Source organism: Typopeltis vanoorti, chromosome 19, assembly GCF_054136105.1.
Source record: "Typopeltis vanoorti isolate ZY-2024b chromosome 19, IOZ_Tvanoo_1.0, whole genome shotgun sequence".
NCBI lineage: Eukaryota > Metazoa > Arthropoda > Arachnida > Uropygi > Thelyphonidae > Typopeltis > Typopeltis vanoorti.
In genome coordinates this window covers 92,936,281-92,959,883 of record NC_143567.1, presented here as the reverse complement: position 1 = coordinate 92,959,883, position 23,603 = coordinate 92,936,281, and the positions used below count along the sequence as shown (strand labels likewise).

The window sequence follows — 23,603 nt, the reverse complement described above, 5'->3', positions numbered from 1 at the left end:
AATTGGTAATAGCCTTGGACCAGCTATCTCTGATTGGGTACCAGTGGAGATTGAACTGCCCACTCAGTCTCCAAAAGTTAGATAGGGCTAAATGGCCTCGCCTACTCCCCATATACGGGAATAAAAAGGCGTTAGCTGGGTTTTTTTTAATTTATTGCATCATTAGTTTATTGAATAATTTAATTGTTCTCAGTGGCTCACATTGGTGAGTATGGGCATGACAAACTCGAGCTAGACCTGATCTTACTTCCTACAATATACACTTCGTATATCATATCTGGAGACTGGTCTTCTACTCTTCTTTCCTCTACTCTCTCTTACTTCTTACTCCCCCCCCCCCAGTTCTATTAGAGCAACTTGAGGGCGACTCTTTCCTCTCAAACTGTAGTTTCCACCATCTACTAAAAAGCAACTGAATTCAGGTCAGGGAGTGGTGGTTGACACTTGACAAAAACTTAACCATTGAAACCGAATGAACTCTAACCAACCTAAAGATACATGCCGGCTCGACCGTCGCCCGGTCAAACAAAGGTCGCGCCCACTATTAGTGAACCAAGATAGTGAAGGCAAAAATATGCTATTGGAACAAAACATCACCTAATAGACAGGAAAAACATAACAAGCATAGGAACATGGAATGGAATGTAAGATCTCATCACCAGGAAGGAGTTCTCACATTCATACCACTAATTCTAGTTGTCTAATTCATACTACTGCATGAATTAGACAACTACCGATGGGAAGTGATTGGACTCTGCAAAATCAGTCCATCTGGTTTTGCAGAATACTTGAATAATAGTTAGTGATCCGATTGATGTTTAAAAACAACAATCGGATCACTAACTATTATTCAAGTATACTCACTAACTTCGACATCATCAGAAGACATTGAGGAGTTCTATATAGATTTGCAAAAATTTGCAGATTTGCAGTACAGAAGCCCTCAAGTCAAGATCTCCTAATTGTAATGGGGGACTTAAACGCAAAAGTAGGCAAAGACTAGGATACCGGGCCAAGAGTAATTGAAGAGTTATGGTATGGAGAAAGCAATGAACGTGGCGAAAGACTGCTAAACGTCTGGTCAAATAATAGACTAACAATAATCACCACTCTCTTTAAACATCCAAAACCCCAACGAAAATGTACATGGATATCACCAGACAGACAAACCAAGAATATGGTAGATTATATTATTGTAAACCAAAGATGGAAATCAAGTATCCTAAACTGCAGATCCTTCTCTGCAGATTGTGGATCAGACCATAAGCTAGTATTAGCAAACCTAAGAATAAAGTTAAAATCTGGAAGCACTTTTAGAGTCAAGAGGAGACTTAATGTAAAAAAACTACAAGACAACAATATTCTAAGAAAATATCAACTAGAACTAGATAAAAACCTGAAGGAACTACCAAAACAGAATATAAACTTCGAAGAACATTGGTGCAAATTAAAGGAAATAATATTAAATTCGGCAGAAAAAGAAAATAAAAAGGACTGGATCTCGAATTAAGTAAAAGGGTTAAGCGATCAAAGGAAAGGCATGAAACTAAAACAGAACTATAACAGAAAACAATATAATAGATTAACCAGAGAAATAAGAAAACTAGCTAAAAGAGACAAGAATAACGGGTTAGAAGAAAAATGCAAAATGGCAGAAAAGCTATCAAAAGAAAATAACCTTCATGGATTATGTAAACAAATAGATCAAATTAGTAAGACACAGACAACAAAAATTATAATGATCAAAAACAAAGTGGGACAACTAATTGAAAGTAAAACAAAAAGAATGGCCAGATAGGAAGAATACTTCAAAGATTTATATAATAAAAACAGCTCCCAGGATATTATGATTTCAGCCACTAAAATGGAAGAGGAAACAAATATCTTTACCAAAGAAATAATAGCACACAGCATAGAAAAACTCAAAACTAAGAAAGCACCTAGCATTGCTCAAATACATGCAGAATTTTTAAAAGCAGGAAAGGAACAACTTTTTTAACCATTAAAAACATTATTTGAAAGGATCTACAAAAACGAAGCAGTGCCTACTGATTGGACCAAATCAGTCATAACTCCTATATACAAAAAAAAGGAGATAAAACAGAATGCAATAATTACAGAGGCATTAGCCGCCTTGGTATTCCCAGTAAGGATTTTACGAAAGTACTCCAAAAACAAATTAAGCCATATATAGGACTGGCACTAGAAGAAGAACAAGCCGGTTTCAGACCAGGGCGAAGCACAAACGATCAACTATTTACCTGAAGACAGCTAATAGAAAATACACTAGAGTATAATCAAAGTTACTACACAAATTTCATAGACTTTCGTCAGGCATTTGATTCAATCCGCAGAAGAGAACTATGGAAAACTATGGAAGAATTTAGAATTCCCAACAAAACCATAAGAATAATAAAGAATCTATATGAGAAATCTGAAAGTGCAGTACGAATGGAGGACACATTAACCAACTGGTTCCACACAGAGAGCGGAGTAAGACAGAGGTGCAATCTGTCACCAGACCTGTTTAATCTTACACCAGTAAGATATTAAAGAATGAAGACTACGGAATCAAAATATATGGGATAAATCTGACAAATTTAAAATTTGCAGACGACATTGCATTACTTGCAAGCACAGAAAAAACATGTGCTTGCAAGTAATGCAATGTCGTCTGATTCCTCTGTTTATATCTTTTATAATTTCTGATAAAATAAAGGAGGAGTGTATAAAATCTGGATTAAGCATAAATATAGACAAAACAAATATTATGCAAATAGGAAAAAGAAGCACCAATCTGAAAATTGAAATTGACAGTAAGAATCTAGAGCAGGCAGAAAATTTCACCTACCTTGGAGGAGTTATTGAGTACAATGCTGAAATTATAAAAGATATAAACAGAGGAATCAGTCAAGCATCCCAAACTTTTGGACGACTTAATAAAATATGGAAATCAAGAGACATCAAACAAGAAAAGTAAGAATCTATGAAACAATGGTCCTCCCAATACTCCTCTATGGAAATGAATGCTTGAATCTCAAAAAGGCTGAAGAGAAAAAATTATTAGTTACTGAAATGGGTTGGCTAAGAAGATTACTTGGAGAATCTCTGCTGGATCGACTAAGAAACGAAGAAATAAGGAAACGACTAAAACAAGAAATAACAATAATAGACAAAATCCAAGAAAGAAGACTGCGATGGTTTGGCCATGTGACCAGAATGGGAACAGAAAGACTACCATCTAAAGCCCCCCTGAATACAACGATGGAAGGTAAAAGATCCAAAGGATGGCTCAGAATTAGATGGACAGACAAAATAAAAGAGGACCTGAAAACCAAATCACAACAAGCGACACCAAACTGGACAGAATTGTTCGGACTCTCGCTGGACAGACAGCAGTGGAAAGAGGTCATTCGGCCTCATCATCATCCGCATAGATGATGGAAGAAGAGAAGAAGATAATTTCAACAATTAATACTTTAATTCTACACTAGTAATCATTTTAACAAGAGCGTATGATATACTGTATAACTGTTGATATTTGATGATGGTATAACTCTTATGTAACGTAAGTAAAGGTCGTAATGGTTGCTTTATTTTCCAAGGAAAGGTACAAAATGAACGTTACAGCCGATCAGCGTTGAAGTCCGACGACAGGTCTTAACAAACAAGGTGTTTGTGGGAGCGCACTTTCAAGTGAATGGGATTTTACAGGTCCAGTACGCATCGCAGAAACATGTGCATGTTATGACTTGTTCACTGTATACTTGTTTACTATAAATACGTGAGACGTATGAAATCAGGTTTTGATTGTTTCTGAATTGTATGACAAGCAGTTAGCAATTTGATTTAGTGCATATTCGATAACTTACACAGATTACACGCACAGCAAATTATTGTTGTTCCAACCAATTTATTTAGTCGCCTACAAACAAAATTATCAATATGGCTGATTTGCCAAAAAGGTTTTTTCAAATGAATCTATGAAGCCTTCAAAATTAGAAGAACATTTGACAAAAGTTCATGCTGATAAAAAAAAAAAAAAAGATAAGGATTTAAAGGTATTTTCAAGCACGTGAAGAAAATTGTTTGAAACAACCAACATTGGCAGATATGTTATCAGCAGCATCCAATCTAGATGATGATGATGGGTTGCGCGGTAGAACTAATCCTACCAACTGTTAGTGAGATCATACGCACTGTATTGCACAAGTCAGCCTCTGATATTATCAAGAAAATTCCTTTGAGTAATTACAGTGCAACGAACAATTAATGAAATGGCCCAGGATGTTGAAGACTCATTATTTGCTAAACATTTTCTAACTGACACTAAAGGAGAATCGATATTTCATGCATTGGAAGAGTTTTTTTTTTTTTTTTTTTTTGGGCGCTGAATATTTTTTTGTAAACATATAAACAAGTTCAATAAACAAGCGATATAATTAAGAATCATAGTTACACGTGGGCAAAAGAAATTGGGAATTTCTATCGCTGATGCTTCGGTTTATCATTAACTTTCAATTATTTCCTTCTGTACTGCTTTTCCTCTTTTTTTTTAATTGCATTTATTATTCCGTTGACATTTATACCTTCGCTCCCACAACTTTAATTTATTTATTTAGTTTTGTACACGAATAAAAGCAGCGAAGTTGCATGCATGGTTGTGTAACCTATTGATCTGCCTGCGATCATTTTACCCATACAAGAATATATGAATGTTTAGCAGATGACTCATAGATAGCGCTTAAATTTTTATATTTGTATAGGTATTATTTCTGGGAAGATTCCTCATGTTACTCCTTTTATGATACAAAATTAATAAAATTATATTTGTATGTTGAACAATAATAGGTTAGTTAAAAAAGAATAATTAGCCTACTTCGTTATTTATCCAATAGATGGCGCCACATCACACTCCCACGAGATCGAGTGAAATGACGGAAAATTCTAAAGTGCTTTGCATTACATAATAATAATACTTTGTACACATGCATGCCACTTTGGGCAGGGATATATTTTTTGCACATGCGGAATTCAGAGCATCTTAAAGAAAAAAAAATTCAAACTTTCAAAGACCATCCCTTGTTTTAGTTGTTTTAAACTACAATACTTTGGATACCATAGGAAAGATCTGCATTCAAATCCCATTTAGGGGGACAAACCTTTATTACGATCTTTTTAAATGACGGGGAGGTTAGAAGTATGGAAGTGGCAAAGGAACAGAGAAACTGTCCACAAGAACACATGCCATAGCACACTCAGTTACTTGTGTCGTTATTCCAAGCTAATCATCCTTAACTTGGAATACTGTCGCTGCTAACGCAATACAAAACCGATATATTCTTCCCAAGATTACTTACCCGTGAATGCTGTAAGACACAGGCTTGCAGATGCTTATCCTTTGCACACAATTCTTCTTCTAATTCTTCACGCGCTCTCCTTTCTCTGATTTTTTCCTGCAAGAAACAAGTAAACAAATTATGAATGAAAGGAATTGTGATTGGTTTTAATTAATGCAAACGTAATCAAGATGGCGGGAAGTAGGATTTCTCGTTTTTAAAAACCGGTTTTTTGGATAAATGTGTAAAATTTAAAAACAGGTTTTTAAATTTAAAAAACCGGTTTTAGATATTAGAATTAATATGTAAAAATTAATTAATTATTTAATTAAAAACGTTAACATTTTGACTTGAAACCGATGTATATGTTACAAGTGAGGAATAGGAAGATGGCTACGGCAAGGATTTTTTTAAATTCTCTTGATCTAGATAATGACTATGGATTCCCTTTATTGTCTGACAATTACAAACAATCAATTTTCCGAATCAGAAAACTTTCTACATTTTTTTTAGAAAATCTCCCGTAAGAGACAGCATCCTTCAGAATTATGTAAAAAGAAGAAAAAGGAATTAAGTCTGATTCTTGAAAGAGATGGAATTGTTTAGAGACCAAGATTGAAAGATTTTTAACATTAAAAGAATGTGTTGTTTTAGCTTTGAATGATATTGGGGCTTCTCATATGTGGAATGAAGCTCAATATCTTAAAATCACGGAGCTTCTTAAAGCTGGGACCAGTGCGTCTAGGGAAGGCATATTTGAATTTCTGTTAAATGAACTAAAAAATTTAAAGACTGAAATTAGTTCCGAATTATTAAATACTTTAGAAGTACGAATTCAAGAAAGAAGACAAGTTGGATCGGTAACCCTTTTGCTATATTTTAAAATCCACAAAACATTTCACAAAGTAATCTAGTGTATTTCCACTAGAACGTTGTTGTCCAGAACATATCCAAATTCTTGTACGAAAATAGATTCCGATGATGAATCTATCGGAGAGGGAGAAACTATTAATCAGGGCATTGCTCTAAAATAAAAAAAATAAAAAAAAATCAGCTAACGCCTTTTTATTCCCGTATACGGGAGTAGGCGAGGCCATTTAGCCCTATCTAACCTTTTGGAGACTGAGTGGGCAGTTCAATCTCCACTGGTACCAATCAGAGATAGATGACCCAAGGCTATCACTAATTAAGCGGTACTCAGTGAAGAGAGACGGCTCAAAAATGTGCCGCCATCTCGTGGTCCCTAACCCTAACACAATATATTTAATGTCTGAAATAATGTGGGTTCTACGGTCGATTTTCTTGAGTTTACAGGACGAAAAACCCGAGTTTCCGGGAGGAAAAACCTGCTTGCCCGTGCCAGAGATCGACTAACTCGGGAACCGGTCGAAAAAAGGCTTAGAAAAATTTCCTCTAGTCGCCATGCTTTGCTCTAAAATAAGCCATGGAAAATCAATTCATAGGTTTTTGAAGAAATAATATCAAATCCGAAGAAACTGAAGGCCGAATTTTCAGTATTTGAAGCAACCAATAAAACAACAAAGAATTTAGATTTATTATTTGATGCCCTGAAAATGATAAAACCAAGTTCAGTCGCCAGCGAGAGAGTATTTTCCATTTCAGGCAATTTTGTATCTAGAATAAGAACAAGATTAAGTAATCGTTCAATGAACATTTTATGGTTTTTGAAATCATATTTCCTGAAGAAACATACTAAATGATATAGAAATTTATAATTTATATTTTGTACAGATTTTAGTTATTTTTTTATTTGGTTTTGTATGGAGTATATTTTCTTTTGTTATATTTTTGTAGTTCCATAAATATTAAATAAACTGAAAAAATTTTAAATAAGTATAAATACTGAAATAGAGAGCCCAAAGGCTTCACTTCAGCGATGCAAAATTATTCAAATTAAGTTTAATTAATTTGAATAATTTTGCATCAAATTTATTCAAATCAAAATTAATTAAACTTAATTTGAATAATTTTGCATCGCCGAAGTGAAGCCTTTTGGTTCTCTATTTCAGTAATTCTTGGTGCCTTTTATGATGTGACACCTCTTTGTAAAGTATAACCTCTGTATCACTACAACCTGAGTATTTGCTTTTCGAGTCTGCCTACTCACTTTCGACCTTTGTTGAGGTCTCAGACCTCAACAAAGGTCGAAACCGGTCTGGGTAGTGACCCCCCCCATAATGTATAACATCATATATGTCCACTAGGAAATGTGTTTTACATTATGGGAAATACTAAGGATAACGATCAGAGCTTACTCCACCTTTACTACGAGTTGCCCCTATCATGAAAGGTTTGCTTACGCTTGGATCCGCCGAAATATTTTAGTTCCTATATTTGGCACGAAACTCTTGTAGTTTCTCTATTCGGCTTTGAAATAATGTTGGAATCAATATCCACTTAATTTGAATAAGTATAATTTTTTAACTGTTTTAATTATATATATTTTTTGTAAAAATTCAAAAAGCAGTTTTTTCAAAAGACGGTTTTTGTATAAACATTAGCGGGGTTCAATGTCTATCAGTTGTATCATTCTTAAGATGATTTATCTGTTTTAAGGACTAGAAAAGTTTCCTGTTTGGATTTTTTTGAATCCCAGAAATCCAGAAGATAAAATCTGGACAATTCCAAGGAAACCAAAAGTCGTTTCGATGTGATTACAATGAAATTGCATAGTTTCTAACTTGACAGGTATGAGGATTATGTTAATCTAGATCATAATGTGGTCAGTTATTAATCTTAATATAAAAAAGTAAACTAGTATTAACTTATTTTCATTATTTAGTATTGCGGAGGGCAAAGTCTGACTGTCACCTCCTCGTGGTGCCCTCTGGATGATCTAACGACAGCAGCATTTCTTTTTTTTCGCCATGGAGACAAATTTCAGTGATTATACTTATGCTACCGCGTACGGGGCAGCCGACGCGACTCTTGATTTGAAAATGATGTCAGAGTTGAGAAATGAGCAAATCATTCCACCCATTACAAGAAATATTATATCATCCAATGTAATTTAAATGGTATCGTTACTCCAACAAGCAAAGAAAAACTAAATGAACTATTACTACTAGCTGATAAACATGATGCTGATATTATCTGCATCCAGGAAACCAAACTTCGACAAACCAGCATACTAAACATTAAAAACCATGATATCATACGACAAGATAGGTCTACTGGCCAAAATGGAGGAGGGCTTCTGACACTAATCCGAAACTTCATATAAAGTTGTTAAGCTAGACATAGTAGCAGAAGGAACTTAAATACAATGATTCCAAATACTGGAACCAAGTAAAAAGCCATTAAACATATTCAATTGTTATTATCCTCATGACAAACCTGGACCAAATCTTCCCAGCCTATCCCATCTCAATGAAGAAAACTCCATTATTTTAGGAGATATGAATAGCAAACACCTGTTATGGGGTTCTGAGGAAATAAACCCAAGAGGAGAAAACCTGAGTAATTTCTTAGATGAATAATAACTCTCAACAGTGGAGAAACCACTTATCTGTCTCATTCTTATGGTCCCTAGATATTACTGCGGTGTTTCCAGATCTTCACGACAAAGCTCTTTGGTCTGTTTTGGAACCAGTAGGAAGCGACCATACTCCAATATTAATCAATCTGAACCCAAAACTGACTGGCCCCACCCGAAAAAGAAAAAATCATTGGAACTTCCAGAAAATTGGGAGAAATACAAGGATGAAGTAAGTAAAATGCTGAAAGATCACACATACCATGATGACTTAGACAAAGACTATATAACTTGAAAGAATACTGTCCTAAATGCAGCAAAGAAAAGTATCCCAAAAGGCTACAGGAGAAAAGTTATTTCAAACTACACAAAGGTTCACCAGGAACTTTCCAGTAAAATAACTAAAGGAAATGAATTATTTAACATCTTAAAAATTGGAAGCTCTCCAGAAACCAGGATCGAGTACAACAAGATAAATGCTTAAATTAAATAAAAATATAATATATTACAAAGAACTAGGTGGCAAGAATTTTGCCACAACTTTAATCCAACACTTCAGATACCAAACTTTGGAAACTGACTGCTAGTTTACAGAGACCTACCAAAGGCAAGTGAGACTAACACGCTAAAAGATCCAGATGGAAATATCAAAATTGGAGATAGGGAGATCTCAAATACCTTGGCCTTTCATTTTCAAAATATAAGCAAACTAGAGATGAATACCAGGAAAGACCATCAAATATCAAAACAGACTTGACAGCAGAAAAACGCTGCAAATTCCCCAAAATATAAAAACCAATTATTCTGGGATCCATTTACAATCTCTGTATTGAGAGATGCCTTAGAGAGACTAAATATAAATAAATCATGTGGACTAGATAATATACAAGGAATTATGATCAAACATCTTCCTTCCCTAGCCCTATATTGGCTACTTCGCCTATACAACAATAGCCTAAAACAAGAAAAAGCTCAAAAAGACTGGAGGACAACCACAATCATACCAGTCTTAAAGCCTACCAAACCTCAAGACCAACCAGGAAGTTATAGATCAATTTCACTGGCTTAAATTCCAAGCAAGTTGATGGGAAAAATTATACTCCAACGTTTGAATTACTATCTAAACAAAATAGTATACTACCACATTTTCAGGCTGCCTTTAGACAACTTTTCTACTTAACCCAGACAATTCAAGAAAACTTCCAGACCAAATTTACCGAATCCACCATTGAAGCTTTTATAGATTTTAGCAATGCCTTTGACAAGGTGTGGAGGCAAACACTGTTTTCCAAAGTTTGTCATATTGGAATAGAAGGGAAAGTTCTAAACTGGATTCATGACATTCTAAGAAATAAAACAATTCGAGTTAGAATAAATAATACATTTTCCAAGAAAGTGAAAATAAGATAGGGACTCCCTCAAAGCAGCATTTTGAGCTCACTCCTTTTTTTTCATCTACTTAAACGACTTAGATAAAAATATAAATAAAGAAACAAAGAAAGCTATGTTTGCTGAAGATTTGGTCCTATTCTCAGCTCACAACAACCTAGAAACAGCAGAAGATCACATAAACAAAGCCATTGAAAGTTTATCTACTACATACTGGGAAAACCAAAAAAATCAAAATTAACCCTATTAAATCAAAAATTTGTGTATTTGCCATTAATAACCACCTCAGAAAGTGGAGACCAAATATTAAGCTAAACGGTCAACTAATTGCATTTAATGAAAACCCCAAATATCTTGGAGTTACTCTGGATCCATCACTATGCTTCAAAAAACATATCAACACTGTTGCAGTCATAGCAAAAACAAGACTAAATATCATGAAAAGTATCTCTGGTAGAGAGTGGGAGCCCATGCTAAAACCTTAAAGTCACATGCACCTCTATTATCCGACCCATCATGGAATATGCTTGGCCTATCTGGATGCAAACATCACAAACCAGTTTAAACAAGCTTATAAACATTCAGAAAAATGCAGCTAGAATCATATGTGACTAAGGAATACAACTCCTGGAAAAATAACAGAATTCAAATCCAACCTTGTTCCTTTAAAAATTAGGAAGAAAGAAAATCTTACTAAATTTGTAGAAAAAAGAGCCAGCCTTGCACATCAAAGAACAAGTGAACTTTTTAAAAATTGGCAAATAGAATAAAGAAAAAAAATCAACAATGCATGAAATCATGGAAATTAAAATTCCCTTGGATTGTCCAAATAAAATAGACAACTAACTACCCGGAATTTCCTCCAAATCAAGAGAGGAAAAAAATAGTTATTAATTTGGAAATAGGGAAACATGGGGGGAAAAAAGCCTAGAAAACCCTGAAATCTTGAGATCATTTAGCCCTTTCAAAAATAATGGAATACGGACCTGACTCAATAAGGATCTACACAGATGGTTCCAAAAATCCAAATGATAATTCTGGGAGTGTCGTACTCATCTATGGCTCTCAAAATATAGAACTAAAAACAATTAACAGTGTTGGATGCAACTCATACCATGCAGAATAAATAGCCACTAACAAAGCACTGCAACATTTGGATAAACAAAACCCAAAGAAATTTATATTTTTCACGGATTCCTTAGCAGCCATTCAAGCTATTAAGAACTGCTACACTAGCCATCAAGAAATACTTAGAGACATAGCAAAAAACATAAACAAACTACATAAGGATTCCGAAATAATTTTCCAATGGATTCCATCCCATGTGGGATTAAAGGGAAATGAACTGCAGATGAAGTATTAAAATTAGCTGCACCATCAAGTGAGACCACAGATTTCGATCTTTTTAAAACCACTCAAAAAGAAACATAAAAAGAATTAATTATATGAAGAGCCAAAGGCTTCAATTCGGCGACATGAACTTATTTAAGTTAAGGGATATTACATCCCATATTGTTTCATAGCCGAATATAGAAACTATATAAAGTTCGGCGATTCCAAGCGTAATCAAATACCTGGATAGTGCAACACCTGACCCATTTGGTAGTGCAACACTGGGGAAACTCATAGTAAGAGTTGAGCAAGCTCCGATCACTATTCTTGGTATTTCCCCATAATGTGACCTTAGCTCCTAGGAGCTGTATTACTGTTCTACATTATGAGAGAAAGTCACTACCCAGACCGGTTTCAACCTTTATTGAGATCTCATCAGTGAGTAGGTAGACCTAGTTAATACCAAGTTTGTAACGAACAGAACTTACATCCCTTCTATGAGAGTTGCCACATAAATTAGTAATTTATTAGGACACCTTCCTGGCAATTCTCATAGAAGGGATGTAAGTTCTGTTCGCTATAAACTTGGTATTAACTAGGTCTACCTACTCACTGATGAGACCTCAATAAAGGTTGAAACCGGTCTGGGTAGTGACCTTCTCTCATAATGTAGAACAGTAATACAGCTCCTAGGAGCTAAGTTCACATTATGGGTAAATACCAAGAATAGTGATCGGAGCTTGCTCCATCCTTACTATGAGTTGCCCCAGTGTTGCACTACCAAATGGGTCAGGTGTTGCACTATCCAGGTATTTGCTTACGCTTGGAATCGCCGAACTTTATATAGTTTCTATCGGCATGAAACTCTTTGAGTTTCTTATTCGGCTAAGAAACAATATGGAATGTAATATCCCTCAACTTAAATAAAAAGAACGATTCTCCAGGACATGACTCATCACTGGTATTCAGCAGAAAATCCAGGAGCTACCATCAACTCCAAGTTTAATGGCTGTGCCACTACCATGATCTCTCGTCTCAAGACCGGTCACACAAGACCAATCAAGTTTAAAATGGCATAAAAGTCTTCCCCATCTGCAAAATCTGTAACATCGAAGAAGCATCGCTAATACATTTACTAAATTTTATGAATATTTCCAAATGTGAACTTTATAACACCCAGAAAGCTGCTGTATAAAATACACGAATTTGACCTCTATGATCTGGTGTAATAATATCATGGGATAATAAAAAAAAGTATTGTTTTTATATTTTTTTGAATTTATAATAAAGCCAGCTGAGTACATTTGAGTTTCTTTTAAATTCTTCTTTAATTCTTGCATAAATAAAGATATTTAAAGGGTTTGCGAACACACGAATTAAGGAAACTGTACCAAACGTATTTACAGGAACTTATTCTAAATCCTTGTATTACTTTCCGTTGTGTCATGTGAGGGGGGGGGAAGAAAACCACTAGGTACAAAGTATTCAGTCTCACCTCAGCAAGTAGCTGTTCTTTTTCGGTCTTCAGCTGCTCCTCCATTTCTTCGTACAGTTCTTTGACCTGAGCGTCGTGCTCAGTAGCACGGCTGTAGAATAAAAGAAGATTATAACTAACAGCCTTCTCATTGCTTTTTACTTTATAAATGCTTTTTCTACAGAAAACTATACTGCGTTAATAGTTATAAAGAACAGAATTCAAGGTATACTGATGTATATAAAAAATCTAAAAGTATTATTATTTATACATGGTTGTTTGAACATTCTTTTAAATTACACGAGAATAAAGGAAGCACTCGTGTTTTTATTTTATTTTTATGATGACTCCACACATTAAAGGTCACAAAACTTTTAAGACTACAGTACCATGTGTGGGCAATTGATTAAGGAGAAATGTAGCCTGCTGATACGTTTCTTAAAGAGTGGGGGGGGGGGCTTTGCTCATTGGGTAAAACAGTACTGGGGAAATCCTTCCAAAAAATAGAGGTGGATGGAATGAAGGAAGCTGATGAGAAGTTAGTTCGGTGTGTTCGAAGCTCGATACTGTATGGTGTTGGCCAGTGACTGCTGTAGTTCTTACATAGAAGAAAGTGAAGAAATGGTAGCAGCTAATTCAGAGGAGCAATGCCTTGAAAGTACCTCTAGAATAGGCACAGCGCTGAAGGGAGTTCTGTGAATGAAGGGTCATCTATTAAGCGGATTGTCCTCTTCTGAATAACATCAAGAATTCTTAGAGAGGTTTTGAGTGCTCCATCCCAAATGTTGGAACAGTACTCCAAAGTTGGTCGGATCTAAGACTTATAATGTATTAGGAATTGAAAGGAAGAGAAGTAATGTTTAGAACTTTTCCAAGAATACCAAGCTTTTTAGCGGCTAAGGTGCTTGAGGCTTTGATGTCCAGTTCACTAATTTACATTGTGGATTGCATTGCATCGAAGACCAGCAAAATGATTTGCTGGTCTCCTACAGCTACTGTCAAACACCAGCAAATCAACTGTCCGTTCACAGTATCTAGAAAAAGTTCCTAGCGAGAGGAGGTGGGGGGGACTCAACTCCGTTTTCTTTTCAACCAAGTGGTATGTATTCTTCAGCTACGTTAGTGAACCACCTTTAAATAATACACTGGTTTAGATTTCTCACGGAAGCATTTTGTTATTTGCCTAATGAATATTATTCAGTTACACTCCAATAATTAAAGAAGAAGGTTCCACAATCAATCAGCAACCAATACTCTGCATTTCAGCTATCTAACAACATTTTACTATCCAGATTGGGCAAAAAATGGGACAATTAGGTTACTACACCATTTGGGGTGGAATCCATGTGATTTATTTTGTAATTAATCTTCTCCTACCGTGAATGATTTCTATATTCAAAGTTTTATTTTCAAAACAACATATTTTGAAGTTTAAAACATTTTTAAAACAATATAATGAATAATAAATTTGAATAATTACAACATAAAATGTATTTTAATCATTTACACTTACCGGGATTAGGATATAGGTATCCTAATCCCAGTAAGAACGTCAGATGAGTGTATTCGACTTAACGGAGATGTCCTAATAATGAATGGTTCTTCGAAAGATAAGCTGGAATTAAAATTGTGATTATCATCTTTTGCATATTAGAACAACTTGAATATATTCTTTACATAGAATTTCAGATCAATGGCTCACATAAGCCAAACTAAACTAATCATTTTTATTATTCTTTTTTAAAGAGGGAATTTTAAAATAAGCTTGAACTTCTTAGGCAATAGACCACACGATCACACCTTCGGAAACTCCGACGTTGTTTTTATTTTTCGATTAAGCGAGAATTTTTGACAGGTGACTTCAAGAGGCTATGAAGAATCCGAACACCCACATGAAGACTATTACAGTGAAATTAGCCTACCCTCCTCCCTATATAAACTTCAGCATTTCGCGTGCTTTTGCAATGTTATGTTGCAATTTGTAACAAGCTTTCAATAAACATGGCAGTTACATTTGATTCCATTAATTGTATTTATAATAATCAAACTAATTTTTGTGGGTTTTTTTTAAATAGAAATGATAATTGTGGGGCCTATTTTATGTCTATGAAATGAATCCATTTCTTTCGAATTGGTGGATTAAATTGTGGACATGAGAACGCCCTCCCTCGATGAGTCCTTGGAGATGTCACTTGATAATATTAGTAATAATTATGATTTATTAATATACAAAGCAGAGAGAACATTTCTTCCTGTGTGTACGGCTAAATCCAGCTGTAATTTACAATCTCAGGGACAGAATGGCAACCCGCAGGTGCATACGCATCTTGCGAAACGCGCCTAAAAATGGGTCAATGTGTTTTATCAACAGCGTTATAACATTTGTCACACTAATCAATTTTTATTCAAACGAATATCGTGAAATTTGTCCAGACATCATTTTGGTCTTCAAAAATGAACGAAAATATCAACTGAATACTCAACTCTGAAATTCAAACTGTATTATATCAGTTCTAATAAACACATTCGTCTTAAAATAATGTCTTTATTTAAAGGGAGGATACAAGAATATGCAAGGACAATGCATATTTGGTATGCGAAGTAATTTCACTCTAAGAATGAAGACCCATCATTCATTCAAGGCATTATCGTGTTTACATGAGTGTTTCATTAATAATAGGCGTTGCTTACCTTATAATTCAGGTTATAAAGAAACGTTCTGTACGTCATTGATTATATTAAAATAACCACAGAACAATATAGCATTTTTGAGTTATAAATGTCTTAAGACTCTTATTTTATGCTAGATCACAATCAACATTTATTCAGATCGACATCCTCGATTTGAAAGAAGCAAGTACGTGCATGTGTTCTGCTGATCTTGATTGGTTAATAAATTCCTGAGAGAAACGGTGGCTCCATCTACTCAGGTTACATAAGATTTCAGCAGATTGAATTCAACAGTTACAGAACCACAAATTAAAAAAAAAAAAAAAATAATTAAATTCGAGTAGTGGCGCTACAAAGTGCTTCTTTGACTTTTAGATTACATTCACTTATTATAAAAAACATATCCACAGATTTTTCATGCTTATACACCTTTTCATTTTCAACTTATACAAATGAAAATAAAAACTGTGTCAGCATAATATGAGATCAAATGAATAGCTCCATATTTTCTTATCCCTAGTCGAATATCATTCCCACTTTCTCTCACGTATAAAATAATACTTGGGCAACTTACGTTTTCAGTGTCGTCTCCATATTGCAATACTCCGTTTCTGACTGCTTGAGATCATTAGTTATCTTGCTAAGAAATTTTTCGAATCCTGCCAACATCTCTGGGTCATCTTTCTTTAAGTGATGCCACACTTTATGGATGTAGTCTTCACTAAAGAAGGCAATAAAGGAAAGTAGAACACATGATTTGCTTAATAGATTTCTTACATGGAAAAATATTTTATATAATCTAAATAGTATTTTTATGGGACTTCCACCCGAGAACGGTTGTAATTCTATTGTATATTAATACCGTACGCGAGCTGTTTTTATTTTATTATTTTTTACATTATACTAATTAAATATCTTAATTAATACCAGTCGTTGTCTGGTATTGTGATAGAAATTAGGAATTTCTGAATCAGGGCAAAATCGTTGCACTCACTAAGACTTCGTTTCGTAAGGACAAAGCCTGCCCTCGAGTGATAAAACACTAAAATGGCCAAACTTTAAATCGAGGACAAGCTGAAGTGTTATCTTTGAAACTGTCTTATAAAGCAGCACACTGATAATGAAGTTAGAAATTTTCTAAGACATCCTTAGCCTTTTCAAATACAGCTAATATATTAGATGTGACAGATTGAGAATAAGCATAGTACAAAAGGGTTTTCTTCTAAAATAGTATCGTCTCGGAGATAAAAGTGCGTTATCAGTAGACATGCGCCATTCTTATAGCAATTGACCTTAAGTTAATGCCACCAGACACTGAGACAAAATTATCTTTCATATAGACAACAGTAATCTTTGAATATCTTGCGCCTGAGGAAGGAATCATCATTGGCTTCCTCTCTGAACAATAAACGCAACAGAAACATCAACATCCCATCAGTAAGCTCTCGATTTTTTTTTTAAATGTGAATCTCAACCATGACTAGTTGGAAACTTATAGCATATATTAGCACCATGGGTGCACTAAAGATGAGAACATCTAGAGAAGCACTTCTTTTTTTTTTTCAAGCCCTTTAGGTCTCTTAATAAACAAGGGGTGACTCTTATCTGAAGACATTCACAAACATCCAAGCTAGTGTGAGAATGAAATGCACAATCTGTAGGTTGGTGAAGGACACGCCCGCAAAATGTGTTGCGTATTATGTTTTACTGGATCAATCAGAAAAAGCCTTCCTTTTTTCTGGTCAGTTGAAGATCGTTTTAAAAATGATTTTAACCTCCATCTGAAAAAAAAAAAAAAAAAAACTAAAGCAACGATATTCATCGAAAATCTTCAATATGACATAAGTAAGACATTAAAATATAAGATGTCATGGATACATCGATATTTTATTGACAAATATATAAAAAAAAAAGTTTCGAAATTTACTAGAGCTTATGAGAATTCCACCTTTATCATCGGCACTACTTAAAAGACACGAACTCTGCCCAGGAGCCCGTATGTTTGCCTTTTTTACTAGTGCTGAAATTAGGTTGCACTAGCTCGACAGCTGTCTGATAATACCACTGACATATGCATTAAGAAGGGATGAAAAATAACCACGCAATTTCTACAGCCTCTTTCAGCGACATTGTGATAATAAATAGCATCCCTTCTTGACTAGGGTGAGTATTAAAGTAATCACAGTACATTTCCTTTTTAACTTCTCCTGATGTGCTATTTTTGTCATGTAGAGCAACCGTGTTTGTGTAGCTTGTGCTCTTTTATCTCTTAAATCTCATTGCTAGAAAGATGAATTAAGTACTTCATCGTTTGTTTCGTTGATTAGAAATTAAAAAAAAAAAAAAACGAAGTGCGTAACAGATCCACACAATTCAGATATTTGTTGTAGGTTTCACTTTTCTTGAAACTTTTCCAGTTTCCACGCTCTCTTTTGACATTAACAGCAATGAGCCAAGTCTGCTGCAATTGAATATTTAGGATATGAACTACAAGAGTAATCAATTATTTTTCACAAAAACAGTGTCAATTTAACACTGGCTTCCTTACTAGTTTATTAATGACTCAATGGCCAAGCCTGGAATAAATAGTTTCGTTCATTTGTCGAAAGTTAGCCAGAATTTCTTTTTTTTTATTTACATCATAATGCAGCCTGATAATGTCTCGTATTTTTTTTTTTTTTGTTTTGTGTTTAAGACACAGTTACAACAAAACGTATTAAGTTCGGCTTCATATCATTCGATTACATGAAGTCTGTAGGTTTTTAATCATGTATCTGTTATTAGGATTACCTGTAGCTCAGGTCACTGAATTGAATTGAGATACTGTCGGATTCAAATTCGTTTTGACGATAATTTTAAAGAGTACAAGTTTATGAATTGCCTTCGATAAAAGAAGAACATTAGGCAAGTACTCGATTATTAAGCGAAGTATGACTTTTAAGGATTTGTATTTTTGCTTTTACTTACTCCTTGAACATTTTCTGGGCCCCCAAGTTTTCTAAAAGGTTGTGAAATTCATCATCCTCTTCGTTTTCTGATTCCGAATCATCAGAATGGTATTCATTACTTTCACTGTGCGATGGCGTGTCATCTGCAGCTATGGAGAGTCCTCTGCCTCGAAAATTGGTCTGAATTCCAAGAAACATTCCTAGAAAAATCAATCAACATTTGTACTAAGAAACATTGCTAGGGTTGATGCATAATAAATTGAGTGAGATGTGATAGTACGAAAATGATGGGTTTGTTTAGATCGTGCAAGAATAGTTAAGATAATTGTAAATCGTGACTGGTAATTGCTTGTGTTTTGTTTGGTTTATCTCATGTGTGACATTACAGAAAAAATGGTGTAAGGGAAAAGAAAGAAAAAAATGTATAGTTAAGAATGGTAATGGCTTCCACAAAAGAATGCGAAAAATATACTGTATTGCTATATATTCCCTCCTATAAGGAGGGAAGATATAACAAGGAGTATCGTGAAAGATAGTTTGGTGGGGATAAATTCTGTGAACTTCAAAGGAGAAAAAACAAAATCGTGCGGTTTAAGGTTAGAACTATTATCAAGACTAACTCACACAGTGGCTCAAAGATTTCATTAGAAATTTATTGGTTTACGTTTCTTGCCTTTGCCAGGTTTTTAGTGGTTTACACTATTATTTCATACTTTTTTCATGAAGTGATTAGTTTGATAGATTCGTCTGTTTTTATGCAAATTTTTCAATTCTGCGAATTTGTTTTATCTAGAAAAACTCTTGTTTTTCATCCCTCATACAGGCATATCAGCCATAGAACACACACGCAATTTTACAGACGAATACTACTAATGGGAAGGCGATTCATATGGAAGGATCATCACTTAATAATAAAGCACTTCGGTGTGCTTTATTATTAAGTGATGATCTTTCCATATGAATTGCCTTTCCATTAGTAGTATTTGTCTTTTTGTGATTAAAATGCTATCTTGACATTCTGATCACATGAGATCGGATTGCACGGGTCAGAAAAAACTTTTTTTTTGAGCGGGTTAATGGAAACTTATCTGAGGTAAAGTACTTATGGACAATTTAGTACGAAAAATATTGTCAAGAAATTGTAATGAAGAAAAAGATTTTAAAAAAAGTGAATTCTTACCGAATCCGTCTGTAAATTCTTCAAATGTAAGACATCCATTTCCATCGACATCTAAAGTATCAAAAACTTCTTCCAATTGCTCTGATGTTAAGGAAAGTTCACCAGTCAAGCGATGCATGTCAGATTTCACTATCACTCCTTTATCCTCCTTGTCACACATTGCAAACAACGTCTTTGCTTTCTGCAATAAGATCTGTCGAAGTTCTTTTTGTGGAACACTTTGCAAAGCCTCCAATGATGACGACCTCATGTTGCTCTCCATTGTCGACTTGTTTCAATTACGATCTCTGCGGAAGTTATTAATCTTATTTGTTTTCGGCTTTAAAAATATAAATATTTACATTTTTCATGTTTAAAGAGTCTGCTAATTCACTTTTCAATACCAGTTTTTCTCCATAATAACTTGGTTCGAAAGCACATCTTAATAACACTGAATAAAAGAATGAAAAGTGATCCTTTAGACTTGATCGATATCCATGAAAATGATTTAAAGTGCGCGGGTGCGCGCGCGCGCACACACACACACACACACACACAAACAACTACGAAGTAATCCTTTTCAGTTTATATAAACGTATTTCGATATCCTCTTCCATGTTGCGTTCCTAAAATTACCGGAATAAAAGATTTTATTTTTATTTGTAAATGATCCAAATTTAACTTGCAATATATACTTTGAATACACGAGCTGATCGAAAATTTCCGGGACAGAAAGTGGGAAAACCACCAACAATATCGAAACATCGTAAAGGATATTGGTAACACCTTCTGGCGTCATCTACCGGAAAATGTGCTCCCTAGAGAGCATATTTTTTTCGTCCTTTGCATTGAGAAATCGAAATTTCCTTCAAAATGAAATTTTGAAGGAAATAAATCGAGCATATATGCTTGAATTTTCCTAAAAAAAAATCAGTCCTGGATATTTTTTGACCAGCCCTGCGATTATATCAATACAGCAGCATGTCCAAGGGAATATGATGATTTATTTTGTTTTCCACTCACAGCGAAATGTTTTGGATTTGCCACTGTTAATATAAATGGAATATATAGTTTCCTTAAATATACTTTTTCATTACGAATAAAGTTAAATTTATTTCATTATATTATGTCAAAAATAAGTTTTAAAATGTGATTATTATCCTGGAACATATTTTCAATTTAATTATTTAGTTTACATAGTAAAGGAAAAGTTTATTACCTAAATATCAACTCCGATTCTTTACTTCTGGTTCTTGACATTGCTGCCATCTAGAGTAATAGAAATGAAATTCATTATCATATATTCAGTGAAAATTGTAATATAAAATAAATAAATAAAAAGTCCTCATAAATAAAATTAAACAATTAAGTATTCTAAGAAACACTGCCCACATTCTCGTATACCATCTTTATTCGTTTATTTATTTTTGCAAGAAGCGATCTAAATTGAAATGTAAATTTTTACTTTACATTTCAATTTAGTCTAAAACATAATCAAAATCATAATGGCGATTGCTTGATTTCAATTTCGTTACGTATTTCATTATTATTGAGTCATAATGTTTACTAACGGACAAATATATTTGAATCAGTCCTTTGAATATTTGTGCTACGTCAAAAAATGAAGTGCACTCATCTGAAAATTGTATATTAACATATCACCTACTTCTACATTGTCGTAATGAGAATACCGTATAGGAAAGCAGGTGAGGATCTTTCGCAAATAACATCACACGAATATTTCTAGGAAAGTACATTCATTGAAGCATTTGTTTGTACATATCTGGTGACGTCATATCACCTTCATCTCTCTTCCTCTCTATATGGACGTGTTCTGCGAATCGGTTATTTTTTTTAACAACAATATTAAGAGATGTATGGTGAACTACTTTTGACCGCTGGAACCGTCGATAATAAAATAGTTTTTATGATAATAATTATCATAAATATATAAAAACCAGAATTTAAAGTAGATAATAGATCCTTTCTAGAGGATAATGCCAAGATCTTTAACTATAAATTAAATAGTATGACGTCCCATCAGTTTATCAAAGTTTAGAGGTTATTGGGACATATTGCTTAGATTCGCAAATTTTTCATACCCTATAAAAGTGTAAATTAAGACATTTTGTTTCGTGAACAACCGTATGCTACCATATGGTTGTTAAGGAGCTGCTGTTGTGAATTACCATATGTTTAGAAGATGGACTAGCGAAACTTTTGGCTAAATAAGCTGTATATATATATATAATCAGACTATGAACATCCAGAATGGCTGTGTCATGCTATTTTTGTGCCGTACTGGATGATCGTGTGCAGATTTACATCTCTAGCGGTAGGTGATGTTTTTGTGTGCCTCAGCACAATTGAGAATGATCGCATGGACACGTAGCCGCGCTTAGTGGTATTGGAATACATCTTGGAATGAAATTTACAAAAGTTTCATAAATTCTAATTTCCGAAACTTGAACTAACTGTTCATACTGTGAATAAAAAAAAAATTATTTTTCAAATAACTCACCTATTTTTTTCCCGTATTGCGATACATCAAGTAATCTTCTTAGCAAGCTGATATAGTTATCAACTTTTGCGTCTTCTCATTTCCTGGGAGAGGCACCCACAAACCTCTGACACGGAAATAGGACTTCGTAGCGTGCTAACATATGCACGTACCTACCAAACGGAACGCAAATCTTGTCGCATGATTCATACTGACACCTGCTGCAAGTGTTGTAGTGTCTATGGACAAGGACGATCACGTGGAGGAGATGGGGGGAGGGGGGATGAAGTAGCTGTATCATGGGTGTGCAACATCTGTTGTCCCTGACGACATCGTTTTGTTCACTACATTAACAGGTATACTTTATAATTTTATTTTTTCACTAGGTTATTAGATTTGTAGGACAAAAGAGGAGGCGACCTGAAAACTAAAAGAAGATTCTGGGAGGGAGAGTGATATCATTTTTACAAGGATACTTGAATAGGCGCCTTTTACGATGAAAATCGACTACTAACTTAACTGAAGCAAACTGAGCTAGTAGATAACCATTCTTATCCGTAAATACTATTACTGATGAGAATACTCGAGTTCACTTATCCACTATTTATTTGGTTTCGAGGTTATGCTCTTTTTTTTTTCTTTTTGTTTTCAGCAGGCCACCGCCTTTCTGAAAATGAGGATACGCAGGTTAATCTCGGCAGCAGGTGTCATTATTATTAAATTATTTATTATTATATTAAATTAATTTGATTAATTTACTGTTGTTATTTTTTATATTCTTATCTTGTCTCAAGCTTTCTCGAATCCTTAAGGTTCTTAGCTCTGGACTTCGCGACCGTCTTGAGGATGCCTCCCGGTGTGTCCTATGTCTGTAGATGAGTGTGTTCACGAGGGGACGAAAAACCTGTTTCCAGGTGAAAAACCCTACCCCTGCATGAGCCCGCCTAACTCAAAAACGTCGAAAGAGATCAAAGAAAGGTTCCTCGCGTCACGGGAATCGAACCCAGATCTTTCCGATCAAAGAGTTTCGCCTATACTGACTGAACTACGGAGGCTCCATATTTTATATTCTTGCGTAAGAAAAATTTTCATGTGGCAATCATTTGGGGTGGGCTTGATGATGACGAAGAAGAGCTTGGTGAAATCGAGTAATTTCTTCAGTATTGTCAAAAATTTAACTGACTGGAATCTTGGCTTCGTATTAGCCACCTCGGCCAGGTTTAGAATGAAGTAGAGTAGAGTGCCTATCCGCGATGAGTCCTTGAATACCTTGAAGGTGTCACATAATATAACTAA

The 23,603-nt window shown here is 34.6% G+C and overlaps 1 protein-coding gene across 2 annotated transcripts in view; it reads right to left on the bottom strand.

The window, feature by feature from the left end:
* LOC150096346 (EF-hand calcium-binding domain-containing protein 4B-like) overlaps nt 1-22,484 on the bottom strand; it is a 70,197-nt gene extending 47,713 nt beyond the window's left edge. Inside the window, exons 1-7 of one of the 2 annotated variants that reach the window (XM_090408991.1) lie at nt 22,329-22,484; nt 21,027-21,076; nt 19,829-20,433; nt 18,668-18,848; nt 16,275-16,421; nt 13,052-13,142; nt 5,361-5,456 (exon numbers count right to left, since the gene is read on the bottom strand). In XM_090408991.1, coding sequence (XP_090265117.1) covers nt 5,361-5,456; nt 13,052-13,142; nt 16,275-16,421; nt 18,668-18,848; nt 19,829-20,090 — 777 coding nt within the window. In that variant the 5' untranslated portion in view covers nt 20,091-20,433; nt 21,027-21,076; nt 22,329-22,484. The remainder of the gene's footprint in view (nt 1-5,360; nt 5,457-13,051; nt 13,143-16,274; nt 16,422-18,667; nt 18,849-19,828; nt 20,434-21,026; nt 21,077-22,328) is intronic. The other variant, XM_090408993.1, reaches the window with a different exon arrangement.
* Nucleotides 22,485-23,603: the final 1,119 nt, after the last annotated feature.